The sequence below is a fragment of the Melospiza georgiana genome, chromosome 14 (assembly GCF_028018845.1).
Source record: "Melospiza georgiana isolate bMelGeo1 chromosome 14, bMelGeo1.pri, whole genome shotgun sequence".
In the NCBI taxonomy this organism is placed as follows: Eukaryota; Metazoa; Chordata; class Aves; order Passeriformes; family Passerellidae; genus Melospiza; species Melospiza georgiana.
Genome location: NC_080443.1, coordinates 14,597,416 through 14,622,537, shown reverse-complemented (window position 1 = coordinate 14,622,537; position 25,122 = coordinate 14,597,416). Strand labels below are relative to the sequence as shown.

General features: G+C 56.4%; 3 protein-coding genes and 2 non-coding genes across 5 annotated transcripts; 1 reads left to right on the top strand and 4 right to left on the bottom strand.

The window, feature by feature from the left end:
* Positions 1-60: 60 nt before the first annotated feature.
* MATCAP1 (microtubule associated tyrosine carboxypeptidase 1) lies at positions 61-10,976 on the bottom strand. The gene is made up of 6 exons (XM_058034067.1): positions 10,560-10,976; positions 6,549-6,692; positions 2,563-2,695; positions 2,184-2,489; positions 1,325-1,422; positions 61-847 (listed from the first exon to the last, which is right to left on the bottom strand). The coding sequence occupies exons 1-6, from the start codon at positions 10,974-10,976 to the stop codon at positions 683-685; spliced, it is 1,263 nt and encodes a 420-aa protein (XP_057890050.1). The 3' UTR covers positions 61-682.
* Positions 10,977-11,735: 759 nt separating this feature from the next.
* On the bottom strand, positions 11,736-17,565 carry LCAT (lecithin-cholesterol acyltransferase). Its single transcript, XM_058034175.1, has 6 exons — positions 17,415-17,565; positions 15,014-15,170; positions 14,421-14,536; positions 13,990-14,085; positions 13,678-13,902; positions 11,736-12,875 (listed from the first exon to the last, which is right to left on the bottom strand). The coding sequence occupies exons 1-6, from the start codon at positions 17,563-17,565 to the stop codon at positions 12,253-12,255; spliced, it is 1,368 nt and encodes a 455-aa protein (XP_057890158.1). The 3' UTR covers positions 11,736-12,252.
* A 1,384-nt stretch (positions 17,566-18,949) lies between these two features.
* Positions 18,950-19,022, top strand: TRNAK-UUU (transfer RNA lysine (anticodon UUU)). Its single transcript has one exon. It is a non-coding gene; the product is annotated as a tRNA-Lys (tRNA).
* Positions 19,023-20,879: 1,857 nt separating this feature from the next.
* TRNAH-GUG (transfer RNA histidin (anticodon GUG)) lies at positions 20,880-20,951 on the bottom strand. The gene has a single exon. It is a non-coding gene; the product is annotated as a tRNA-His (tRNA).
* A 1,685-nt stretch (positions 20,952-22,636) lies between these two features.
* Positions 22,637-24,976, bottom strand: LOC131089412 (C-signal-like). The gene is made up of 6 exons (XM_058034137.1): positions 24,794-24,976; positions 24,387-24,438; positions 23,997-24,184; positions 23,532-23,690; positions 23,053-23,175; positions 22,637-22,835 (listed from the first exon to the last, which is right to left on the bottom strand). Exons 1-6 carry the CDS (start codon positions 24,938-24,940, stop codon positions 22,722-22,724), a joined length of 783 nt encoding a protein of 260 aa, XP_057890120.1. The 5' UTR covers positions 24,941-24,976; the 3' UTR covers positions 22,637-22,721.
* Between the last annotated feature and the right edge of the window lie 146 nt (positions 24,977-25,122).

Genomic DNA, 25,122 nt, shown 5'->3' with positions numbered 1-25,122 from the left:
TGTTCACAGTGGTGCCAGCCTGGGTTTTGATGCTATCCACAACCTTTTGCCCACACGTCCTTTCCATTACATCACCTTTATTACACGCTTTTTTCCTAACATTGAGCCCAGTCCCCACCCTGAGTCCTCAAAGACAGGCAGGGTGGCTGTAGTTGGGGTGCAGAGCTGGGCAGAGATTGGTAATGGGGGATTCAAGTCCTTCCTGCTGCTGGTGGAGGACATGAGGGAGGGGTAGGGAGTGGAAAAGGCATCCATGGGGCGATCTGTGGGTGCAGTGCAGCCCTTCTTCCCTGCCAGGCACAGCCCAGAGCCCCCAGCCCTGTCTCTGGCCCCAGGTAGGTGCCCCCACAGTGCTGGGAGCCCTCCTGGCACCCTCCAGCAATCCCCCAGCACAGCCTTCTGCACTCGGGGACCAGCACGTCGCCCCAACTCTGCCCTCACTCTCCCTGAACCCTCTTGTCTGACTCCCCAAAGCCACATGGAGCAGCACAGGCATCCCCAAAATACACAGGGAGGATGCAGGGGACACATCAACACAACCACACGGGCCCTTGGCCGCGCTACCCTACACAGCGCTACATGCACAGCGCCCGCCTCGGGCTCTGCCCTCCGCTCCAGCCCCAGTAAAGCCCAGTAAACAGCACCAGTTACACCCCTGGGGTGCTGCCTCAGGGGGTGCCCCTCAGTCAGGCAGCAGCTGCTCCAGCTCTTCCTCGTTCAGGCCGTTGGTGGTGACAATGTGATCCAGCTGCTTCATGTAGCGCTCCAGGTCCTGCATGAAGTGGGGGATGCGAGCCTTCTCCAGCACCCCGAATTCCTTCAGCCGATTCACATCTTCGTAGGACACCTGGCAGGAAGGAGACAGGGGTCAGTCCCCTCACCCCAAACCCTGGCAGGTGCCATGGGGGGCATCTGGTGCCCTTGCAGCCCCCCTGGGTGAGTCAGGACACCCCTGCTGCTCATGGGGAGGCAGCAGGAGAGCTGCTGGGGGTGTGGGATTTGCAAGGATTTGTGGGTTTGGTAATTTTCGGTCACTGCAAGGACAGGTGACAGCAGGACTGCTGTGGCCAAGGGCCAGAAAGGCTTAACCTGCTGGGTTAAGCCTCTTCCCGAAAGTCTCCCACAGAGGATTATGGATTGTCCTGTCCTTCCTTGCATCCTACCCAGCACAGCCTTTCCCTGGTACACAGCAAAGAGCTGAAGGGCTGCCAGGCAAGGGCTGTTTTTTGGGAAGCCAGGAGATTGAGGGAGCCTGTGTGAGCTTTGGGGTGGGATGGATTGTGGGATCAGCCACCCCCCGCCCCAGTCTCAGCCTGGCTCTTACCTTTCCAAGGGCAGCCAGCAGTGGGAAGTCGATGGTTTGCCGATGGCGCAGGATGCGGAGAATCCCGTCCAGGTACACCTGGTCCTTACTGAAACAGCCTGGAGCAGCAGAAAAGGCCTGGGAGAGGGCTCCTGGCTTCCACCACCCTCCCCTTGCCTGAACGTTTGCTGACCACAATAACCAGAATGAGGGCACTGCCCATGAGTGTGCCAGGGCTCAGGACTGCCAGGTCCCAAGGGGTGCGCGCTGGGGAGGCAGCCGGGTGCAGCCAGAGCCACAGACCCCACTGGGATACTTCCCAAGTAATCACCAAGTAATTTTTTCAAAGGATAAACCACTGCAAGCATCCAAATGTATCCAAATGTTTCCCCTCCTTTGCCTGCTGCTTCCTCAAGAGCTTGTGCAAGTCACTCCCATTGGATAGGGAGAGTGGTGCTTGGGATAGGGAGGGATACAGGGACTGGGTGCTGCGGCTGTGTTAGGAGGAAAGGGTTAAAAGCAAAACTCTAATCTGGAGGATTGTAAATTGCTCAAGTGACCTTGCACCTGGGTGTAACTCTTGATAAGCTTGTGAACAGCAGGCTGGTGACCCTTTGATCTTGTGTTCCTCTGCCCAGGTGTTGGGTGTTGCTCTGGGGATCCCCCAGTCAGCGAGGTAATGCAAATAAATTTATTTTCTGTGTTCTAGCCATGAGTTTGTGCCTGTTCTGGCTGCCTGTGCCAGCTTACACTCTGCAGGACTGGTGATGCTCAACCTACACAGCAGCAGAACATACCACACTCTGTTTTTTCTTAAAGAAATATATATGATAAGTCAATAGCATTCTTCCCAAAGCTCAGCTGACCCCCGCAGTGGTACCTGGCTGTGAGGTGTCCGTCTGGCCCCGCTTTGCCCGCACGCAGTACTCCCACCGGACCCCAGCATCCTGCACGTACTGCTCCAGGTCCTGGAAGAGGGCAGAGAAGGAGAGGTGGCTGGCCCTCTCGATGGTGTAGTAGAGCAGGGCAGCCCGCCACAGGAAGGGCTGCTTGCGGAACAGGACGCTGTGCAGGCTGGCCAGGCCCTCCTCGGTGGGGTTGGCGGGCTTCAGGCTGTACTGCTTGCGGCCCTCGGAGCTGTGCCACGGCTGCCGCGTGTTGTTGACCCCCCGGATGTAGTGGGTGCCTGGGGAGAGGGGACAGCAGTGAATGCCCCGAGCGTCCCCAGCTCTGCCCCCACCCACAGCAGCCCAGCTGACCGATCTCGTGGCGCAGCATCCCCTCCAGCCAGTGCTGCCGGGCTCCGGCCAGGTTGATGGCCAGCGTGGGCCGGCTGTCCTCCACCATCATCACCGCCTGCGACAGGAGGTCATCGGTCAGCTGCACCACCACCTGCGGGAGGAGGAGGAGGACACGGCCATGAGCGGGGCTTGGCTCTCAGCAGAGGCTGAGATGTGGCAGGTGGTCACAAAACTCCACTGACACCACGGATGGTGCTGTTTGGCACTGCTGCACCATCACTGGGCTGTGCTGCAGGTCCCCAAAGGAATGACAGACAGCAAGAGCCACTGAGGGTGGGGGGGTAATGAGAGGGGAGAGATGATCTCATGCAGGGATGAAGTAGCTCCTTTAATCTCTTTACAGCCAACAAAGCTGAGCAGGCACTGTGGGGGGAGCAGGCAGCTCCTGGGCAGGCTCCTGCAGTGCCCCTCTGGCTCCAGCATCACCTCCCCAGCTTGTTCCCATGGGCTCCCCAGCCTCCTGGGGCCACACAGGACGGAGACCGCATCCTCTGGAGAGCTGCCTGCTCCCCCTTCTGCATCCCCACTGGCAATGAGATGGGGCAGTAACTTTGGCCATCAAAACAACCCCACTCTGAACACCCAACAGCACCAGCTTTGTAATGGCTCTGCACTCCCCAAGAAACATCTCCCGAGGGATGCAAGGTTTTGGCTCCATTTCCATGGACTTCTCCACAGTGAGGATGGCTCCATGCCAGTCCACGCTCACAGGAGGAACCATGTGTGCTGGCCACAAATCACAGCAGGGATGGGCATTGCATATGTAGGGCTATTCAGTATCTTTATACAGAAAAAAGTGGTATTTTGAGAAACATGGCTATCACAGGTGTGGAGCCAAGAGAGCTGCTCACCAGAAGTTAACTTGCCATCCAGCAGCACTTTCTGACCACCTGACTTCAGATCTGCAGCAACTCAAAGCTGCAGCATCACCAGAGGATGGTCCCTTGGAGCTCTTTCATCTGAGGTTTGCAGTGGCAAACCTCAGGATAGCAATCAAAATCCCCTACATACCTATTAACTCTATAAAGCACCTGTTATTTCACAACTGACACTTTTCAGGATGAAAAGAAGTGCCTATTTACTACGTGACAATTCTTCTCTTGTTAAAAAAATGAGAGGAGACTGAATTGGTTTGCTTAAAGTCAGATTTATTATTATTATGAAAGCCAAAAGTGCAGCCTAACAGAGTCCAGCACTGGGCAAACAAACAGCATCAAATACTTACAGTGCCACTGCTTACCTGGGTTAAAATATATCAGTGTGAAAAGGAATCCCTGCAGTGCTGAGCCTTGTCAGTTCACCTCTGACTCCTCATGCAGAACCAGCCATCCAGGAGCAATGGAAAGGGACTCTGGGCAGTGCCAGAAACCACAGCTTCTTATGCTGCAGTCCTTCTCCTGCTACAAAACCTCATCCTGCTGAGCAGCACCACTTCCCTTGTTTTGGGACCCTCCAGTTTGGCAGACACAACCAGGGCTGCAACTCCAGCCAAAGAGCAGCAGGACCAGCTCCCCAGGTCTGTGAGCTCTCTCATTCTGAGCAGCAGCCCCAGTGCATCCTTGTGGTCCGTGGTTTGCTCAGCTTTTGTGAATGCACTGATGGAGAAAGAGGTCATGCCAAGAAGCCAAGGGGAGGCTTCTGGTGGTCCCCATGGCACTGGGGCATGGGTTCCTGGGTTCCTGTCTCTCCTGGCACTGCTCAGGACCTCTGACACTGAGCAAGCAGCTCAGAGGTAGCGGGAGGCCATTGATGGGATCCCAAGAGACAGCAGCTAGCACTGTTTAGGCTGACAACACTCCACAACCCCAAGGATTGCCATGCAGCACTTACCAGTGGGGCCAGGTGTTTCTCTGCTGCAAGCTGTGAGCCCACTGAAATCCATATGGAAACCTCTGGCAGCACCATGCCTGTCCTAAGTCAGAAGAAAAGCAGAAGAGCTTCAGGACGTGCAGCTTGGACCCCAACAAAACAGCTTTTGAGGGCACAGGTTTAATTCCAGCATGAGCACTTACCCAGGAGCGGCGCTGGGAGCGGGATCCTGCCTTTGCCGATCGGTGCTGGGGACAAAGGGGCTGCAGGGGCTGCCCTAGCCTGGCCACGCTGCCTGCCAGGGCTGCCCTGGGCAGGGACACACCAGCTGCTGTGCTCTGGGCTAAGGCACCCCCACAGAGGGCTCTTCTCTTTCAAGCAAGCCACCACGATTAGTACGGACCAGGGAAGCAAGGGGCACGGCAGAACAGACACAGATGGTGAAAGTCAGGAATCAGAGATACAGGTGCAGGGAGGGAGACACAGCCTGGAACCACCCAGTTCCCTGACAGGGTGTGAGATTATCAGTGATGCACAAGTTTTGGTGTTGTACAGGGTGCAAGTTCTGCCAACGTGGCTGTATTGAGAGCAGGTGAAACCCTTCTCTCTTCTACCCCAGACACATCCAGCAAAATTTCCATTGGACAGAAAGGAACAAACCAATGCTTTCATTGTTTCCAAAGCACTTATCAAAGGCCCCAGATAAAACAGCCACACCAACGTGCAAACAGTGACTGAACTCTGCGCTGCCTTGAATCACAGAATGTCCTGAGCTGGAAGGGACCCACAGGGTTCATTGAGTCCAGTCCTAAGAGCTCTGAGCCCAGGGACAATTACACAGGGCTGGAAGGAAGCCAGTTGCACACCAATACGTAAGAAAATCAATGGGTTTTTGCCCAGCCAGGGCTCAATTAATGGAGAACAGAGTAGATGAATTTAATTAATTAATAAACCCAAGAGATAGAGCTCAACTAGCAAGGTGTAAGTGCAGGTCTGTAAGACTGGCAGCTGCTTGGCTGGGTATTGGGACTGACTCTGGGCACTCAAAGGCAGATGAATTATAGGGAAACATCTGCAGAAATCTGTTCTGTCCCAGGCAAAGGCTTAGGAGGACCAAGGTGCCAAATCCACACCCCAGGAACACCCTCAGGAGGCATCAGGGCAAACCAAGGGTGTTTGAGAAGGAAATGAAATGTCCTTGGGCAGGAAGGACCTCAGGGGAGCTTTGCCTGCATAGAACGCACTGGGCACCACTGGGTGAGGTGATACTTTGGAGGAATGCTCACCAATAACCCTCTTGGGAGACAGAGGTGAAAAATCAGAGGTAGGAAATAGAGTCTGGCCAAGAAGCAGTGGTGAGAAGCCCCCACACCAGCCAGCACTGCACAGTCCCTGCCCTGCAGCCAGCAGCCCCAGGGAGCCCTGCAAGCCAACCCACTCAAAGCCAGGCCCAGAAATCCTTCTCAGACTTTGAACCCAGGATGGTTAAAGTGTTTTGTCCACACCTTGCTGGCAGAGGGGATAAAAAAAGCTCTTTAATAGCAGCTGTGGCATGCTCCATGCTGGATGCTGCAGGGAGTGCACAGAAACCAGGTTAGGAGATGCTGAACTTCTCCCCTGGCTCCATCCCATGTGGCTACTGTTGTACCTTAACCACGTATTTCCCAGCCTTAAAACCCAAGCCTGGGGTTTCAAAGCACCATAACCTGCATGTCCTGCAGGAGAGCAGGAAATCCCTTCCCCTGGCTCTGCTTTTGGATGTGTGGGTTAGGGCAGCTGTCAGAGAAGTCTGCCCTCCCACTGCCAACAGCAAGAAATGAATTCCCAACAGTAATTGATGCCTCATGCATGCAGCAAAAGGCTCCTGGCATGGCCATGCAGACAAGCAGCAGCTGCTCCCTCCCTCTCAAGCACAGAAGGGAGATACACATGGAAAACATCACAGCAAGTTTGTGGGGAACCAGCACCCAAGTCCTAAAGCCGGGGTATGGTGAAGCGGGAGGTGAAGCGACACCACTGCTCAGAGCAGAAAAGCTTCCTCTTTGTAACCAAAACATTTCTTAATCAGAGTCCTTTTTATCAGAAAATAAATATTTAGCTGTGTTTTACAAGTGATAAAGCAGGGATGTGATTACCTCTCCCACACAGCCCTCCTTCTGCATGTACTTTCGGATCACGGACCAGATCTGGCACTTGCTCAGCAGCCGCCCGCCCGTGGCCACCTCGAAGCTCTCGTAGGTCCCGTACTTCTCCAGCACAGCACGGATGATCCTGATGGCCTGTGCCACACAGAAAGCACAAACATAAGCACAAACACCCCCCTGCTCACAAATACAGCTGAAGATCCCACATGGAACAAACCCAGTGAAGGCAACCCTGATTAAGCCCTCTAAAATCCCATGTGGTTTTACACAACCTAAAAAACCGAGGAGACTGAGCTGGCTGGAGTGATCACCAGGACAGACAGACACTTCACACAGCCAGCACCACTCACAGCAGATTCCTTCTGCTTTTTGTCCCCCTTGCAGAAATGAGACAGAGCAGAAGAGAAAGTGCATTGTCGCAGCGTGGTTAAATCCATTATTATTTTCAATCTTTTCTGCTTTCCGTTCTCCCTGCAAACTCCAGCACTTGCACAAAGACCTCCAGCTTCTGAGCTTGCTTTTTACTCTCAGAGTTTCTTACTCCAGGGCTGAATTCCAAGCTCAGCAGTGAGGCTGTGTATTACCCTTTGCAGTGATGCTGCTTCAAACAGCATCTCAGCACACCAGCCTGCTGCACACCCAGCAGCCTTCTAATAAAAGCATCACGTGCTCCATTATTCACATTAACATTTATGGAGCATATATAAAATATGAACATTTATTAGCACATTTCCTCCCCAAAAAGTGAGCTTCCATTGCAGACATTTTCAAGCAATTACCTTCTCCAGCCATTGGAATATATATTAATATATTAATATTAGATATTATATTCATATTATATTAGTACATATTCCAAAGTAGATGACTTTCAACCAGTTCTGGAGTTTTTCCAGCAGTTTTATTGCCTCTGCAAACCTGGCTGGGCTGCTGCCAAGCCTCCCAGCCCTGGACCACTTGTTGTCCCTCCCTAGTCCCTAAGGTTACCCAGGATCGGGAGATGGGTGCTCACCATCAGTACTGGTGCTCAAATCATCCAACACCCCATAAGAAAAGAGGAAATGGCTCAAGTACTGCCAGGGGAGGTTTAGGTTGGATATTAGAAAAATTTCTTCATGGAAAGGGTTGTCAAGCATTGAAACAGGGCAGAGGTGGAGTCACCATCCCTGGAGGCATTCAAAAGATGTGGATGTGGCACTTGGGGACGTGGTTTAGTGCTGGGATTGGCAGTGCTTAAGAAACAGCTGGACTTGATCTTAAGGGTCTTATCCCACCTAAACAATTCTATGATCCTAAGAGGGGCTTTAGGCCTGCATCTGGTGAGCAGCCTCCTCTACCCCTGCAGAAAGTCCTGATTTTCCTTCCCTGGGCAGTTTTCACAGCTGGTTTTTATTCTCAAGTCATTTACTGAGTGTTTCCAGGAGAAGCTGTGCAGAGTTTTTCTGCTGTCAGTTTTGTTTTATGGGGTGCTGGGGTGGGGGTTTTGGGGTTTTTTTCTTTGTTTGCTGAACAATCAGACTCATTTTTACAGCACTGCAAGGTACCTTCAGCTGACCACTGCAGAAAAACAACCCTTCATCCTCCCACCTCTGCTCTCTCTCCTCCCCGAGGACCCAAACCACTGAGTCAAGAGAAACCCAGCACAGCTGGTGCCCAGGAGCAAGACAACCAGAGAGCTCCTTCCTGACCTTCAGAGCACATCCTGGTGAGCAAAATTCCTGAGATTCCAATGTCCTGAGCATCCCCAGATCATTCACCCAACATATGCAGTGGGACAACAAATCCTCTAGCTCTGTGCTGGTGCCACTCAAATTCACGCGGCAAACCAGGGATGTGATCTCCAGGGTGAGGAGCCTCCACAGGGCTGGAAGAATCCTCCTGGCTTATTTAAGTTTTCTATTAAGAAAATAAAATAGATAACCCCCCAAGCACATGCAGAGCAGCTGGAAGCAGGGAGCTGATGTTGGTTTGTCTGCTCATGTCCAAGGATGCTGACATAGCAAAATGTCTTATTTGTTTAACCTCCATGATTAATGAAAAGGTCTTTGAAAATAAAAGCAGTTTATAGCTAAGAGTTAGCTGCCAATGAAAAATGCTTCCCAAAATAAAAGAGACTGGAAGGAGGTTACTGCAGGGCAAGAGCAGAGGAACAGTGCCATGAATGCTGTCCCATCCCAGCCTCACCAGAAAACCTGGAGAAACATTGGCACAAACACTCAACACTTAGTATCCCCTGCAAAAGCTTCCAGAATCCACAGTGGTTACAAACCTTCATTCCATTCATTCAAAGCCCCGCCCAGAGAAAAATAATCTCAATTATTCATCTTTTACTCTGCTGCAAGCCAACTGCACCAAAGGAAAAAGCACAGGGAGAAGGAGCTCTGAGCAACTCATTTTAGATGCAAGAGTCAGGGAATAAAATACAGGAGGGAAATGCCAAAAGCTGAGAGGTCTTTGCAGGCGTCAGAGTGTCTCCCCTGCAAGAGCCTCACTGGCACCAGTTCATGTGGGGCAGAGGTATGGCACACACTGGGAATGACAAACTGCTCAGAAAGCTGTGTGCAGAAAGAGCCTGAACCATCTGGATAATAATCCAGGCAGAGGCATGGGCAGTGATGCAGGGAAAAGTAAACATTCAAAAAACAATAAATAAATCAGTGAAGATGTTGTTACTTGAATTAGTAACTCCTGACTGAGGGGTGCAAAGAAACGCCTCTGGTGTGCCAGCCTGAATTTGGGATAACAGGAGGTCTTTAGCTGCTCACAGAAAGGATGCTCTTCCTGGAGGCAGCATGCTCACTCCCAGGTGCAAACTGGTTTTGGGACACAGCCAGGCTCCCAGCTCCAAGCTCAAGCTGAAGGAACAGAGCAGCTCTACTCCTGCAGCCACAAAAGGCTTGTTTGAGGGCACAGCACCCTGGAAGCACTCCTGCCTCTTTTCTCCTGTTGAATGACCAGGAGCTGTTTTCTCAGCGCCATCTCCATGGGAGAGAGCAACTCAGAAATGTTTCAGTAGTGTATAAGCCATGGAAACAGTGAAACAAAATAATACAGACTCCTTAAGGGGAGTCTTCACCAATTAATATCATTACTGACCATGTTTGCTCATGCCTTAAGGATGCTGTTGCACTGAACAACCTTTAGGCCTTCCAGAAAACAAGCCAGACTTAACCACCAGGTAATTCAGGCTGAGGAGCACTCCCTATGCTGTCACCCATGTGCTCCAGCTCCTCTGCTGTTAGTTCTACAGCAACAAGGGCAGATGCATACCAGCAAGGTGTCCCTGATGGAGCACAGCTCCCAGCACAAGCAGGAGCCAGTTTGAGCATAGAAACACAGACTAGTTTGGGTGGAAAGCGACATTTGAGATAATTTAGTTCCAATCCTCCTCCATGGGCTGGGACACCTTCCACCAGACCAGGCTGCTCAAAGCCCCATCCAAGGTGGCATCACCCAGGACCCCTGTCACCATGGAGCAGGTACCATTCCTGCAGGTGGGTGAGGCTACTGAAACCTGAGGTTTGAGAAATCACAGGGTGAGTGTGATGAAGGCAGGACACAAAAGGTGCCAAGGGGAGAGGGACTGGGCACCAGCTGGGAGGGAAAGAAGGCCAGGTTTCACATGGACCGGGGGAATGGTGTTGACTTACAACTTAAGGATAGTTTTAAGCTGGACATGAGTAATAAATTCTTCCCTGTGCAGGTGATAAGGCCCTGGCACAGGTTGCCCAGAGAACCTCTGGTTGCTCCATCCCTGGAAATGTTCAAGGCCATGTTGGAAGGGACTCGCAGCAACCGATCTGGTGGAAGATGTCACAGTCCATGGCAGCAGGGTGTGTGGGGTAATTAGACGGTCTGTAAAATCCCTTCCAACCCAAACCATTCCAGAATTCCATGACCATGGACCATCTCCCGGCCAGCCCCACCAGAGTCCATCCCACACCGGCCCCTCCTTTCTCCTCCTCCTCCTCCCAGGCCGAGCATCCTTCCCCGGCCCCGCCTCACCTGAGCCACGAAGCGGTCGGAGGCGGCCCCGTACTTGTCCAGGACGGCGGCGGGCACGGGCTCCGCGTACTCGAACTGCGGGTCGTAGGCGAAGCTGGCGCGGAAGAAGCGCTCCCGCTCCGCCTCCACGTTGCGCGGCCGCAGCGCCACGAGCAGGCAGGGGCTGCGCCGCCCGCCGCCCTCCTCGCCGCGGCCCCGCGCGATGTGCGGCAGCGAGGCGGCGGCGCGCAGCCCCCCGCGCCCCGCCGCGCCCTCGCTCCGCCGCGGCCCGGCCCCGGTTTCCGAGAGCCGGCGGCTTCCCCGCGGGCAGCGCGGCGCGGGGGGCGGCGGGGACGGGCAGAGAGGAGCGCCATGGCCCGGCCCCGAGCCCGCGGCCCCCGAGCCCATCGCCCCCGAGCCCATCGCCCCGGAGCCCATCGGCGCCGAGCCCGCGGCCTCCAGCGCGGCGGCACCGGGCCGGCACCGGGGCTGCGCCCGCTCCGCCCCCAGCACGCGCCGCCGCCCGCCAATCGGCGCCGCGCCCGGCACACCGCAGCCAATGGGAGAGGAGCGCGGAGGGAGAGCCCCGCCCCTCGCGCTGCGCTCCGCGCCACGGGATCGGGGCGGGCACGGCAGCGCCGCCAGCCCCGGGAGCGGCCCCAGACCCAGACCCAGACCCGGCCCCGGCCCCAGACCCGGGAGCGGCCCCGGCCCCGGCCCCGGCCCCAGCCCCGGCAACATCGCACAGCCGGTTCCGGTTGCACTGCTTGTCCCGCCTGCATTGCTGCCTAGGCTGCTGTGTCACCACATCTGTATTGCCACCCCTGTCTGCATCCCCACCCTGTTTGCATCTCCAGCCTTGGCTGCATCGCCACCCCAGGTTGTGTCACCAGCCCCAGCTGCATCGCCAGTCCCAGTTGCAGTTCCAAGGCCAGTTATGTTTCCATCCCAGTTGCTCTCCCAGCACCAGTTGCATCATGCTCCAGTAGCACCACCAACCCTGGTTATGTCACCAACCCCAACCGCATTGTCACCCACGTGATGTTGCCAGCCCTGGTCACATCACCAACCCCATTAGCCTTGTGGTTTTTCCCAAAGCCCTGTCTCCTGGAGTGCCTGCAGGCAGCAAGCGCCTCACGTTCTGGTTATTGCTGGCTTCACCATCCGGCTCTGAAGGACAAGGCAGGCTCAGCATACAGAAGCAAAGTGTGTTTATTATTTTGTAAATCTGCTGATTTCGAGTTGGTCTTGCCCAAGGAGCCTAGCTCGCTGCTCTGTAAGCCACACCTACTGTGCTACCCCCATGCTACCTCTGTGACCACCTGGCAAGTCAGAGCCTGCTCTTCTTAAGTGAGTTGCTCTGTCCCAAGTGAGCAGAAGCTACAGCACCACAGGTCCACAGCCTCTAAAGTGCCTAAAAATGGCTTGCTAGCGACAAGGGCTCATGCGTATGCTGGAATTCACAAGTATGATGTTAATGAGCTGGCAGCATGGTTAATTATCCACCCGCTGGTGGGAAGTGACAAGCCTCTGAAGTAAAATTAATCACCATTCCCGAAAGAAGAACCAATCAGTGTGGAAGTGGGTGCCAGCCCATCCACCCGAGCTGTTGGTCTTGCTCACTTTCCTCCAAACTCAGCTCCAAGTCCTTTGCTCCCCTGCACGGCAGTTTGTGGCGCCGGCCAACACGGAGGGAAGCTGGCCCTCCCTCCTTTCAGTTCTTTTTAGGCTCCTTCTGCACCTTGTGTTCACGGAGCATCTTCCTCAACTTCCCAGCCTCTGGGCTGGATCTCACCTGCCCTGGCTCCCCCTGCTCCTCCTTGCTCCCCAGCAGGATTTCGTTGATGTAGCTGAGGGTCAGGTTGCTGAAGATCATGTTGAAGTGGTGGGCACCTCGCAGCTCCTGCACGAACACCTTCTGCTCCTGCTGCTCCCGCCACCGCTTGCACAGCTCCAAGCTGCGTGTGCTGACACTGTCATCCCCGTCACCATAAATTATATCCACGGGGTCCTCATAGGGGAAACGCTCATCGTAAATGTAAGTCTCTGCCGTGGGGAAGCCCGTGCCGTAGAGGCAGTACGTGTCCACCCCAGGAGGGGGCAAATCCTTCAGCAGGTCCTTCATGTCCTCCCACATGTACCAGCCATCCTCCAGGTTGACGTCGGTGAAGAAGCGCTGGTAGTCGCGGTAGGTGTAGTTGTAGGAGGGAGTGGAGATGAAGACGTGGCTCTCGGGCCAGGCCAGGGTGGTGGGGAACATCCAGGGGCTGGTGGTGGTCATGCGCTGCTCCTCACGGAGCTTGATGTTGGACATGAGCGGGATGCCCTGCTCGTCACCTGCGGGACACGCGAGGGCTCGTCACCAATGGCACCACAATGTCCCCACACAGACTTTGGAGCCATCACCAATGGCACCACAATGTCCCCACACAGACTTTGGAGCCTTTGGAGAGCTGGGCTGGGATCAGAGCTCCCCACAGTGACTCACCACTGTCCCCTGCCCTTCTCCAGCTCAGCTCTTCCCCTGCCCATCACCTTCATCTTCGCCTTTCCCCCATGCCTGCAGATATCAAGAACAGCCTTTCAAACTCTTCTCTCCACAACTCTAGCTGCTCAGAGGGCCTGACTGGAGACAAACCTGGATGTGTGATGGCACAGACCAACCTAGCCCTGAACATTCCCTCCAACCCTGGCACCACCACTCCTGCCTGCAGGGACAGGAGCAAGCAGTAGTAAATGGCCAACTTGCATGTTTCCTTCAAGCCTTGATATTTTTTGGTGTGTCTGGAGTCCTAAGACCATGGAATGACCGCAGTTGACCTTAAAAATATCTCTGACTCTTGTGGTAACAGAGAAAAATATTAGCAGGTGACTTAAGGGTGATGCAAGGGGCCAGATGTTAAAACCTTCAAGCACATGATTTTTAATCTCATGCAGTTTTGGACTTGTGACTTGTAGATATCCTGGGCTGTCAGCATTAGGCAAGTGACTGTGGCTTTCTGGGCTGCAAAGAAGCTAAACAGGAACTGAGTCCCCCATCTCTTTCATCATTCTGCCCTTTCCCTGCCCACTACCACCCCTCCATTTCTGCAGGAGGGAAAGAAAACAAGGAGGTGTCTGCACATGAGGAGTCACCCACCGGACGCCAGGATACGCAGGGGCTTGACAGAGCCTCCCCAGGGGGCACCCAGGGAAATGAAGCCCCCAATGTACTGATCCTTCCAGGCTTGTGTCTGCTGCAGCAGGAAGTAGAGGACGTGCAGGTTGCCCATGCTGTGTGCGATGAGGAACACGGGTCTCTGGTACTCGTCGTGCATCTCCTCGATCAGCGCCTTCAGGTTCTGGAAGTACTCGGGCTGCTGCTCTGTGGGCAAGAGGGGAGCACGGTGGCATGAGGGTCATCCTGCTTCCCTCTGAGCACGGGGGACATGGCCACAACGCCCAGACTTACGGGGTCCAACCCTCCAGTCGTAGGGAGCCGCCCGAACCGTCTTGTCCCTCACGTAGCCGTTGTTGACCAGGTTCTGCACCATGGTGTGCAGGTAGCCTGTGGGCAGAGGCAACAAGTGGCAATTAGGTCTGTAGTCTTCTCTGGTCAAGCTTTTTCCATTCTGGCCCTGGTCATGGTCAGAATGTTCCCTGGTAAGCGCTGTAGCTCAGTGCCTCCAGCCAGATGTGACTCCGTGCATCCCATTGGGTCCGGGGTCAAGGATGGGGTGCTCCCTGCCAGCACCCCACTGGAGTGTGTGTGTCCCCCAGGCTAACGTCCCTCAGGGCCCTGGGCTCTCTGCAGGACCCGTCCCTGCTGGAGATACAGGGACACCTCCCCATTTGCAGGGAGCACATGGGACCCCCAGACACCCTGGCCTCTCCTCCTCTCACCTGCCAGCTTGCTCTGATCCAGGTATTCCACAGAATAGGTCTTGCCAAAGCCAGGAACTCGGATGTGCACCCCTGGGGCGTTGGACATTTTCCGAGAGGTTCGGTTGTACACCACTCTGTGGGGACAGGACAGGACAGGGGGTGACAGAAGAGCCATGTCCCCATGGAGAACACAGGGCTGGGGTGGAGAGCACTGGGTAGGGCTTGGACCTGGCTGTTTCCAAGCCTTGTGTGGATGTGAGGTGCACTGGAGCCCAGCCAGAGTCCCTTCTGCTCTCCTGGCATCCTGGCACAGGAGGCTCTGATGGAACCAGCTGCCACAGCCCCCTGACCCTGCAGCTCTGGGCATGTGGCAGCATCTCCAGTGGGTGCTCAGGGTGGTCTGGCTGGGCTTGAGCACATGGCAGGGACTTGAGACAGGGACAGACAGAGCAGTAGCCACCTACAGCCACTCACTTGTGTTCCCAAACAATCCCGTGGTCCTCCCATTTTTTTTCTGTGTGTGCCAAATTGTGCCCAGGGGGAGGAGAGGGGAGGGAGATCCTTGGTCGGTCATTTCCCCAGGGAGCTCCCGTGGTAGAGTTGGATGGTACCTGGTGTTATCGATCCAGCAGTCAACTCCCACTGGCAGGAAGGTGTTGAGGTTGAGCCAGATGGTGAAATAATCCTCTGTTTTACGGTAGCACATCCAGTTCACCACATCTGGCTTGTCCAGCTTTGCTTCCAGCTGGTTCCCAAGACACCCAGGCACTGGAGGCACCACAGAGGGAGAGCAGAGCCAGTGACAAACCCCATCCCACTGACGCTGGGGGCTGCCCAAGCTGGTGCTTACCCCACCCCAGGCAGTGCTCCCCTGGGGCTGCCTGGGGATGGCTGGGCACCTGCTGGAGCAGCATCCCTGGAGAACAACCTGCTCTGCACAGGAGAGAGGGTGCTTGGAGCTGAGATGCTGGGTGAGCATGGAAACAGTGCTGAAATGCATCCTTGGGAACCCCTGGAGCTGGATTTCCATGGGGTGACCCCCAGAGCTGTCACCCTTGGCTCAAACACACGAGTTCCCAGCAGCACAAAGCATCCTGGATTGCTCCCCCTCCTCCCTGGATGGGTTCCCACCTTCCTCTTCTCGCTGCAGCCTGGGGGAAGAAATTCGTGCTGCCCATTCCTAAAGCAGTCCTGACACCTTGTCTGGGGGCAGTGGTCAGTTCAGGGGTGCAGAGGGAGAGTTTCCTGAACTTTAAACTCTCCATACAGACTGGACACATGCAGGCAGGACACCCATCCTGCTTCTGCCCTGAGAGCTGTGCTGGGACCAGAATCCGTGGAGAGCTTTCCCTGCTGTGTGCAGGGGCCCAGAGCCAGCTCCTGGTGCCAGCACCGACTGTGAGGGTGAGGACAAGAGGTGAATGACTGCAGGGGACAGTGAACCTGCTGGAATGGGAGCACCGGGTGACAAATCCCAAGGCCCCAGCAGGTCCAAGGACTTGCCTGCAGTACACAGCAGGGGCTGGTGTGGACCTTCAGTGCCTCAAGCCATGCAAGAGGGGAAGGAGACGCAGCAGTTTCCTTCCTCAACCTGCCTCACAGCTCCTCCATGCCTGGGGAACATCCCTAGGGGTGCAGGGAGGGTCTAATCCTGTCTTCAAAGCACCTGGGTGGGGACCAGACAGGCGTGGGGGAGCCCTGGTAGGGAGTGGGCAGAAGGGATGGCCAGCAAGAGGAGCAGGACCACGAGCTGCTCTGACAGCTCCTGAAGGTGCACAGCCAGGAGCCCCCTGCCCCTGGCACACAGCTCTGAGCTCTGCCTCCCCTCCCAGAGGACATTAGGTAATTATTAAGGGAGTTCTGTGAGGCCACAGGGGTTATCAGTGGTCCCAAGGGCACTGGGGGTTTCTGGGACTCCCGGCCCAGGGGGATGGGTTGGCTCTGGATGCTGAGGGGAAGGAGAGGCAGCCAAGTGGCACAAGGGACATCTGGGCGTGGGACATGGCCTGGGGATGGCACTGGGTGGCACAAGGGGCATCTGAGTCTGGCTGGGCATGGGACACAGCCTGGGGCTGGCACTGGGGACAAAAGGAGATGCTCCGACTGCCACAGGTAACCCTGAGAAGAGGCACCTGGTGACAGTGGGCTGGGTCTTCTGGCCACCCCAGCACATGGAGCCTGTGCCCCCTGATGCCCCTGGGAAGGGAATTTACAGGGTCAGCCCTTGGCATTGCAGTGGGGAGGGATCTTCTGCTTTTTCTCTTCTCTTTTTTCTAAGGGGAAACTCATCATGATTCGAGAAAAAGGAGGAAAACCCCGACTCTGCTCAGCAGAGTTTTCATGGCAAAATCTGAGCTCAAGTGCCTGGTGATGGAACAGGAAGGCAGAACCATGCAGCACAGAGGCACCAGCTGGTGGTGGCTGCTTCCACCTCCCTGAGATGATGCCCTCACATCTCCTTTAATCTCCCTGTGCCCCTGTTCCTGCTGGCTTGCCCCCAGTCAGAGCTGGCATTGGGTGGGATGTGAGCTGGATCCTCTTTTGCAGCAGCAGAGGATGACTTTGCCATCTCCAGGGAGTGTGAGCAGACACAGGATGGGGTGGGCTTCAGGGAAGGGAGAGGTGGTGGATCCTGTTTGGGAAGTGGCACAAGAGGCTGTGCTGCAGCCCCTGTCCCTCTGCCAGCAGAGTTCCCCAGACACAAACAAGCCCTAGAACACTCTGTGGGCCAGGTGTGAGATATCAGAGACTCATTTCCTTTCTGGGGTGCCCGGTCTATCCCCTCAGCTCCAACAGGCTCCACCTGGGCATGGCCAGCCCGGTGAATGGGAGGGGACTGAGGAGCTGTGTGACACCCTCGCTTGGTGGCTCCAATCCAGACAGCCAAGACCCATCACAGCCCAACCCCAGCGAGCCAGCAGTGGCACAGGACCCAGCCCTGTCTGCTTGGGGGCTGCAGGGCAGCCCGAGCTCCCACCAGACCCGCAGGTGCCCGCGCCGGCGCCGCCTTACCGAGAACCACGGGCGGAGTGCTGTTGGTCGGGGGAGCCTCTGGGGTGGTGGTGGGTGGGAAGAGGACATTGAAGAGCCAGAACTGCGCCGTGGGCTGCAGGAACAGCGAGAGCAGCAGCAGCAGCAGAGCCCCGGCGCCGCCGCTCCCCATGGCCGGGATCCTCCGCACGGCTCCGGGCCAAAGCGCCGTCTACGATGGCAGCGCGGGTCCAGCCAAGAGGCACCCGGGCTGCAGGGGAGGGGAGAGCCAAGAGGGGCTGGCCGTGAGGAGGAGGAGGGACGGGGAGGGACGAAGGACTGGCCTCATGGACGAGCCATGGCCTGTCAGAACCAGCCCAGCAGCGCCAGGGGGGTCTGAGAGCCTCGGGAGCCCAGCTCAGGGGTGCTGCGGGTCCAGCGGCTTCCCGGGGCCTCCGTGTCCCTTTGCCACGTTCTGGGGACGTGGCTGCCACGGTCTTGCCCCTGTGTGGTTGTCTAGGGGTAATGCCCCACAGCTGCTCCCTCTCTGCCCCTCTGCTCTCCTCCTGCCCTGGCGGGGGATGATGATGCTGGTGCTGCCGGCGTGGCCAGGTGGCCCCAGGTGTCTGGGAGAAGATGGAGGGGTTGGGATGGGAAAAGACAAATCTGGGCAGCTCCTTGTGCCACACGGCAGTGCCACATTCCCCGGTGCCATGCTGGGCACTGCCCCGGCCCTGTATCCACTGGAAGGCTCCCTCTGTGGCAGTCCCAGCTGGGGGAAGCCCCTGCAGCTTCAGCTGCCCTGGGTACAGGATCTGGCTGGGAGGGACCTTAAAGTTCTTCTCATTTCAAACCCCTGCCATGAGCAGGGACACCTCCCACTAGTCCCATCCAATGTGGCCTTGAACACTTCAAGGGAATGGGGCAAAAGCATATTCTCCTGCTGAAGGGAAGATTGCTGAAAGGAAGATGCCTTCTTGCTCCCAGGAAGTGCGAGGTGGGACAGAGTGCTGATGGGCACTGGTGGTGGGATGGCAGGTGGGGTGGGTTCCCTATGGAGCAAAGGGGTCCCCCCCTGAAGAATGGGGAGCAAGGGCAGTAGAACGTGTGGGATGGCACCTGCAGGTGCCCCCCGGGCTCTGTGTCCCGGTGACCGAACCCGCAGCCCCCCCTGCCTCCCGCTTCACCGCGGCTCCTGCGGAAGCGCCGCCGGGGCTCGGGTTGGAGCCGCGGCCGCTGCAGCCGCAGCCGAGCCCGGAGCCCGGCTCGGCCCCGCCGCCGCCGCTGCTCTGCCCCGGCGGGGCCCTCCCGCCTCCCTCGGGAGCGGCGGAGGCTCCGGGGCCGCTCCCGCAGCATCCGCTCCTGTCCTGCTGCGCATCCCCAGGGCGGGCCCTGAGCCCGCTCAGCGCCAGCGAGATCCCAGAGCCCGGGTGTTGGTCTGGCCCGCGCTGGCAGCCTCGCTGGGCGGTGTGGGAGCGGGGAGCACCAGAGTGGGTCCCCACATTGTCCCTGCGGTGCTGAGGAAAGCGGGGTCCCCCCCCCCAGCCGTCACAGACCACCCAAGAGCCCAAATGTGAGCCTGGATAGCTCAGTTGGGAGAGCATCAGACTTTTAATCTGAGGGTCCAGGGTTCAAGCCCCTGTTCAGGCGGTGCCTTTATCCTTTAGGAGCCCTGGGGCAGGAACGGCACCTCCTCCGGTCGGAGCGGTCCCTCTCGGGGCCAGTGATGCACGGACCAAATGACTTCAGGCAGAGTTCCTAAAGTTTGGGTTCCTGCTGGCAGCTGTTTTTTTCTGCGTGACAACCTCAGTGAAGATACTGAAGGGGCAGCAGCATCTCTCCTGGTAGGGAAGCCAGGCTCCGTTCAGTGGTGCTCAGTGCCAGAGGCCATGGGCACGCACTGGAACACAGGAGGCTCCAGCTGAACCCTGATAGTGTCAGGAGAACCTTTTCACTGGAGGGTGATGAGTGGAAGTTTCTCAGCAGAGCCCTGCGTCACTTTAAGGGAATACAGTTCATGTGTGAGCAGAGGGTGCAGTGACCTGTGGGGCCACCACACTGCCTCAGCCAAGCCCTGGACTGCCCTGGAGGTGTACAGACACTTCAGGATATTTTTGCAAAATAGAAGCTCTTTTAACGGAAAATCAAACAATTTTGTATTAAAAATATCCCCTGTCCTATGTAAAATTTTTTAAATGTTTTTCAACCTGAACATACATCAGTTGTTCAAGCATAGTAAATTATTTTTCAGGTAAGTTTAGTGGCCTTACACCTCACACTGACTTTCTGTGGAAAAAAAAAAATAAAAGAAGAATGAGAAGTTATGTATTTCCTTGTGTTTCTGCTGCTCAGCTGGGTAAAAGTGGGGCAGGCACTGCTGCTGCTAATGGGCAGCTTCTCCAGATGTTTGCCTTCTCTTCCTCCTGTCCTATCTTTAGAACAGAAAAAAATGTTTTTTTTTTTACTTTCCCTAACTGAAGAGATATGTGTATTCAGTAAATAAATGTTGGAGGAATGTGAAGTCATTCTATAAACTGTAAATCCTAAAAGTAAATGTGCAATGGTTTTTTTCCCCCTTCATTTCTTGTTCTGGATAAGATACAAAAGAAAATAAATCTATTTTGTGCTAGAAAAAAATCCCACCCTTTCCTTTTCCCAAGCACCAGCCCTGCAGACCCCTGAGCCCCTCTGCCTGAGTGCTGCAGCCTCCTGCTGCTCTCAGATGTCCCCAGGATGAGCCGAGTCCCGCTGCTGGGGTGGCACCTTCCCTGTGCCACCCCTGTGTCACTCGTCCTCTGAAAGCCGCCGGCCAGAGCGAGTTCTGCGGCTGTCAGGAGAGGGCACCAAGCCCAAGCAAACGGGGTGACTCCATCGAGGCTCCAAAGGGTAAAGGCAACACTCGGAGAGGCTTCCCCAGGCTGAGGCATCTCCTGGTGCTCCCAGAGATCTCCATCTGCTTCTTGGTGCCCGTGAGACCTCGAGTTCCCAGACCTGCAGCGTGTCAGGGTCACCCCTCAGCTCTGGGTGGGTTTTGCTTCTGCTGTGAAAGCGTCCCTGGAGGTCCTGCAACCAAAATCCTGCTGCCCTGGAGCGGGGAGTGCCAGAGCAGGGCTTTAATCTGGTTATCTGCCCTCTGCTGTGGCAGGTCCTTCGTGCCCGGGGGGCCAGGAGCTGAGCAAGATCTGCCTCCCACCTCCTCTCACTCTGCAGGGCCCCCGCAGCACCTTCTGGTCCTCTTTCTGCAAAACTCTGAGGAAGCAGAACGTTGGGCAAATTCCCCTAAATTCTCAAGTTTGCCTGAAAAATGGAGAAGCCGGAGTGCTTTCCCAGAAGTGTGACTGCAGCCTCACTGGTGACACCCTGCACAGTGACTGCAGGTCGGGAAATCGTGGTTGGTATGAGTCTGGCCACTCTCGGACCACCCAAACTTGTGATCCCCTCCGAGGGCTTGACATCTTTTCAAACCCCTCGGAGCTGCCTCCCTCCCTCCCGGCTGGGGACAAAAGTTGCTGTGACTCGGATTCGAACCGAGGTTGCTGCGGCCACAACGCAGAGTACTGACCACTATACGATCACAGCACAGGGGCCCTGCCACCCGCCGGCTCCGTGACATCGTGGGAGCGCCGTGGGGACTGTCAGCGCACTGTCCCCTCCCCGGTACCGCCACCCAGCACCGCGGGGACTGTCCCCGAGCACTGTCCCCTCCGCTGGCACCGCCACACAGCACAGCGGGGACTGTCAGCGCACTGTCCCTTCCCCTGGAGCGCCGTGGGGACTGTCAGCGCACTGTCCCTTCCCCTGGTACCGCCACTCAGCACAGCGGGGACTGTCCCCTCACTGTCCTCTCCCCTGGCACCGCCGGCACCACAGCGGGGACTGTCCCCGCACTGTCCCATCCGCTGGATGTGCCACCCAGCACAGCCTGGCCAGCAAATCCTGTTTAACTGAGGGTGCTACAGATGGATTTGGCAGTGTGGAACGGGGCCCTGAATTGTGCAGAGCACCGGCAGTGCTGGGGTGGCACCAGGACATGACACTGCTGCAAGGGGCCTCAGGCAGTGGGGCCATCATCCTATAATACACCCAAGTCAGGGTTATAATAATTTCAGTGACACAAGAGGTGAGGAATTAATGAATTAATTTTAGCCTCCTGTATGATACGACAAATTTGAGGGAACTCAGTTAAAAATGAAATGCAACAAATGGCACAATGATGTCCATGGGGAGCTGAGTGGTGCTGTGGGGAGGATACTGTCAGGGAGGTCTGGGTAACCCAGAGTGTCCCTGATCCCCATCATCCACCATCCCCAGGGTCCCACTGCCACCTCCTGCCTGATCATGATACTTCTCTGTGTTTGCCCCCCAATTTTGTGCCTTCAGAATTGTACTTTGGTCAGTCCAGAGCTGCATTTGCTGCTCCTGGCCCTGGTGCCGCTTGGCTTTAGTGCTGGTGGTGAAGAAAGGACCCTGTGGGGGTGAGAGCTCCCTGCTCCACATCCAAGGCAGCCCACAGCCCATGGGAACCATCCCACTGCTCCTCCCCACCCCTCCATGCTCCACAGGACACACAGTGGGGGATCCCCAGGGTCCCCACGGACCCCGAGGCCCCTTGTGCCCATCTGGTCCCACACCCCACACCATCAGCCCCATGGTGAGTCCCAGAGGACCTGTGGGCACCTCTGGTCATCACTGGAGCCTCCAGTGCCACGTGTGCCCCATGGAAATGTACACAACACCAAGAGCCAATCCTGCCTCCACACACCAGCTCACAGCAGGGAGCAGAGCTGCCAAGGAGAGAGGTGCAGATAGGATTTAACATGAACACAGAATAGGTTCCCATCCCTGAGAGGGCTCAAGACCACACTTGAGATTTCCCATTTGAGGCCCTGGTCTTCATGAGTGTGTTTTGACTGCCTTGATCCCCAGCAGGGCATCAAGTTTTGTCTTCCTGACCTATGTGGTAGAGGAGCTGACAATCAGCAGCGCCCTGCTTGCACTTTGAACAGGAAAATGAGAAAGGAATCACTGGGAGGAGTGCCTGAGTCATTGTAAGGTTGTGCTGCCACTCTGAGGGAGACCTCTGGGACGAGCCGAGGGACAAATTCCTATCAGGACGGTGTCCGGGTCCCCAGTTAGACAAGAACGAATGCTCAGACCAACCCAGCTCAATGATATGCAGAAATAACTGAGAGGAACTCTCAAAACACCAGTGAGGATTCTCAGTTAATAGCAGATCAAGGGAAGAAGGCTCACAGTGCTAATTGTTTGTGGAAACTCATTTACTAAGGGACAGGTAAAACATGGTGCAGGTAGCAAAGGTCCTCACAGTCGGAATCCTGAATCAGCATCTCACCAGGGCACGACCTTCCCTTCCCAGTCCAGGAAGGCCCCAGTCTCCTTCTCAGAGATGGAGGACAGCACCTTCAGCATCCCTTGCACGCTGTCATCCACTGTCAGGGGAGGCTGTGGGGCAGAGAGAGAAACAGCTCTGTGCTCAGGGGTCTGCCCTGAAACACATCATTGCTCTGGGCAAGAAGCATTCCCAGTCCTCATCCTCCTCCCTCCCATGCCTCCAGGGTATCTGCCCAGAAGTTCTCACACAGCCCAGCATGAGACCCCAGCAAATTCTGCATTTCAAAATGATGAGGCTCTCCCAGACCATGCACAGGAGATCCCTTACCTTGAATGATTCTCCTCCACCCCCCATATCAGTTTGCACCCAGCCGGGGTGGAAAGTGAGGCAGAGGACGCCGTGCTCCTTGTACGCCAGGGACTGGCACTTGCCCAGCATGTTCAGAGCAGCCTGAGGGGAGACAATGAGGGACGGTGGTGGGAGGGGAAGGGGGGCTGCAAAGGGAACATGTGCACACCCCACAGCTAGGGCAGGGATTGGGCAGGAGGGCCACTTCCCAGGATACAAGATGCTCCCTCACTATCCCTGTGTGGATGCCCAGCCTAGATGAAGTCCCACTATATCATGTCCGTCTGAGGTGGGACCCAGGGCCAGGCACATAACTGAGCTGTGATGGGCACCCAGGGACTGGCAGGACCTCAGTCACAGCATAGAGAGGGGCACAGACTGATGGGGAGGTTGCAAGGCAGTGTGATCATTCGGAGGGGAAAATGTCTGAGCCCACTCCCAGCAAAATCTGGCAGTACCTTGCTGCAGCGGTACGAGACAACTTGTCCAAACTCCCACACAAACATGGTGTCAATGGAGCCGGCAATGCTGGATATGTTGACGATGGCAGCCTTGCTGCAGCTCAGCCCTGAGCCTGGGCTCCCCTGGGCAGCCTTCTTCAGCAAGGGCAGAAATGCCTGAGAGGAGACAGAGGGGACAGGAGCACACATGGACACAGCACAGGGCAGGGGAGAAGCTCATTCCACAGTGGGCAGCATGGACACCAGCACTGGGGGGGCATCCTCCCTCGTCTTCCCTGCCGGGCTCCAGCTCCTGAGCTCCAGCCCATGGCTGCCTGAGCTTCTCATTATCTGAGAGCCCATCAGGGCACCAGAGCTGTGACAGGAGCCCCTCCCACTGGCCCTTCACTCCCTCTGTAATGTCCAGCTTGCATACATGGGAAGGGATCCTTCTGGAGCTGTGCTGTAGTGCTGGCCACTCACCTGGCCCATCAGCAGAGGTCCAACCGTGTTGGTGGTGTAAACCTGTATCATATCCTCTGGTGTTTCATTATCAAGGGAGCATGGCTTTGCAATTCCAGCATTGTTGATGAGGAGGTTGAGCCCAGAGCCCCCCAGGTGCTCCCCAACCTTCGCTGCAGCTGCCTTGATGCTGGCAGGGTCAGAGACTTCTGCAGAGCCAACACAGGGAGGTCAGAGCCTGTGTCCCCGTGCTGGAGTCCCCGCTGCTCCCCCAGAGGTGGCAGTGCCCGATGGCCCTGCAGGCACCAGCCCATGGCACAGCTCCCTCCCAGCACGGGGCTCCCAGGGTGTGCCCAGCCTGGGCACTCGCCAGAGGAACTGGGGCAAAGGATCTGCACTCGGGGCACCTACCGAGCGGGATGATGATGATGTTGGGGTGCTTGGAGGCCAAATTCTGCAACTCCTGAAAGAGAGGGCACTGTGTAGGCATGGAGAGGCTGGAGGGGCTGTGCAGAGGCTCAGCTGTTCCCAGTTAAAACCCACGTTGCTCTGGCTCCATCCCTGCACTACCATGACCCACACTATGCTCCAGCTGCCCTGAACCCAAAGGATGGGGAGGACTCCATGACCAAGTAGCACTGTTCCCTCCATGCATCCCATGCACAGCTGCTCCCATGTTGTCTCAGACCAGCTGCCCTGTGCCACACGTGCCCAGCTGAAGCTCCAGCCCCTTGCAAGCACCATCCCTGTTCCAATCTCCCCCTGGCACCGAGTGCCCCCATCCCTCAGCACAGCCCCTGCCTCCTGCCCAGCCTCACCTGTGCTCGCTGTCCCTTGGGGTCCCGACAGCCTGCAAAGATCCACTGAGGTGGGTTTGGCATCCTCAGGAAATGCTGGACAAACCCCAGGCCAATGCCTCGGTTGGCCCCAGTCACCAGAACGGAGCGGACGTGGAGCCCGGCCATGCTGCTTGTCCTCCTCTGCTCCAGCTCTCACTGTTTGCTCTGCTCTCTCATAGTTCCTTTTAGCTTTTTCCAGACACCCCACCCACTCAGGGTTTACACCAACCCTTGGATCCAGGAGGAGCAACTGCACCTGCCCTCCAAACTCCAGGCCATTGATCCCGGCTGGGATCCAGGCCTTGTTT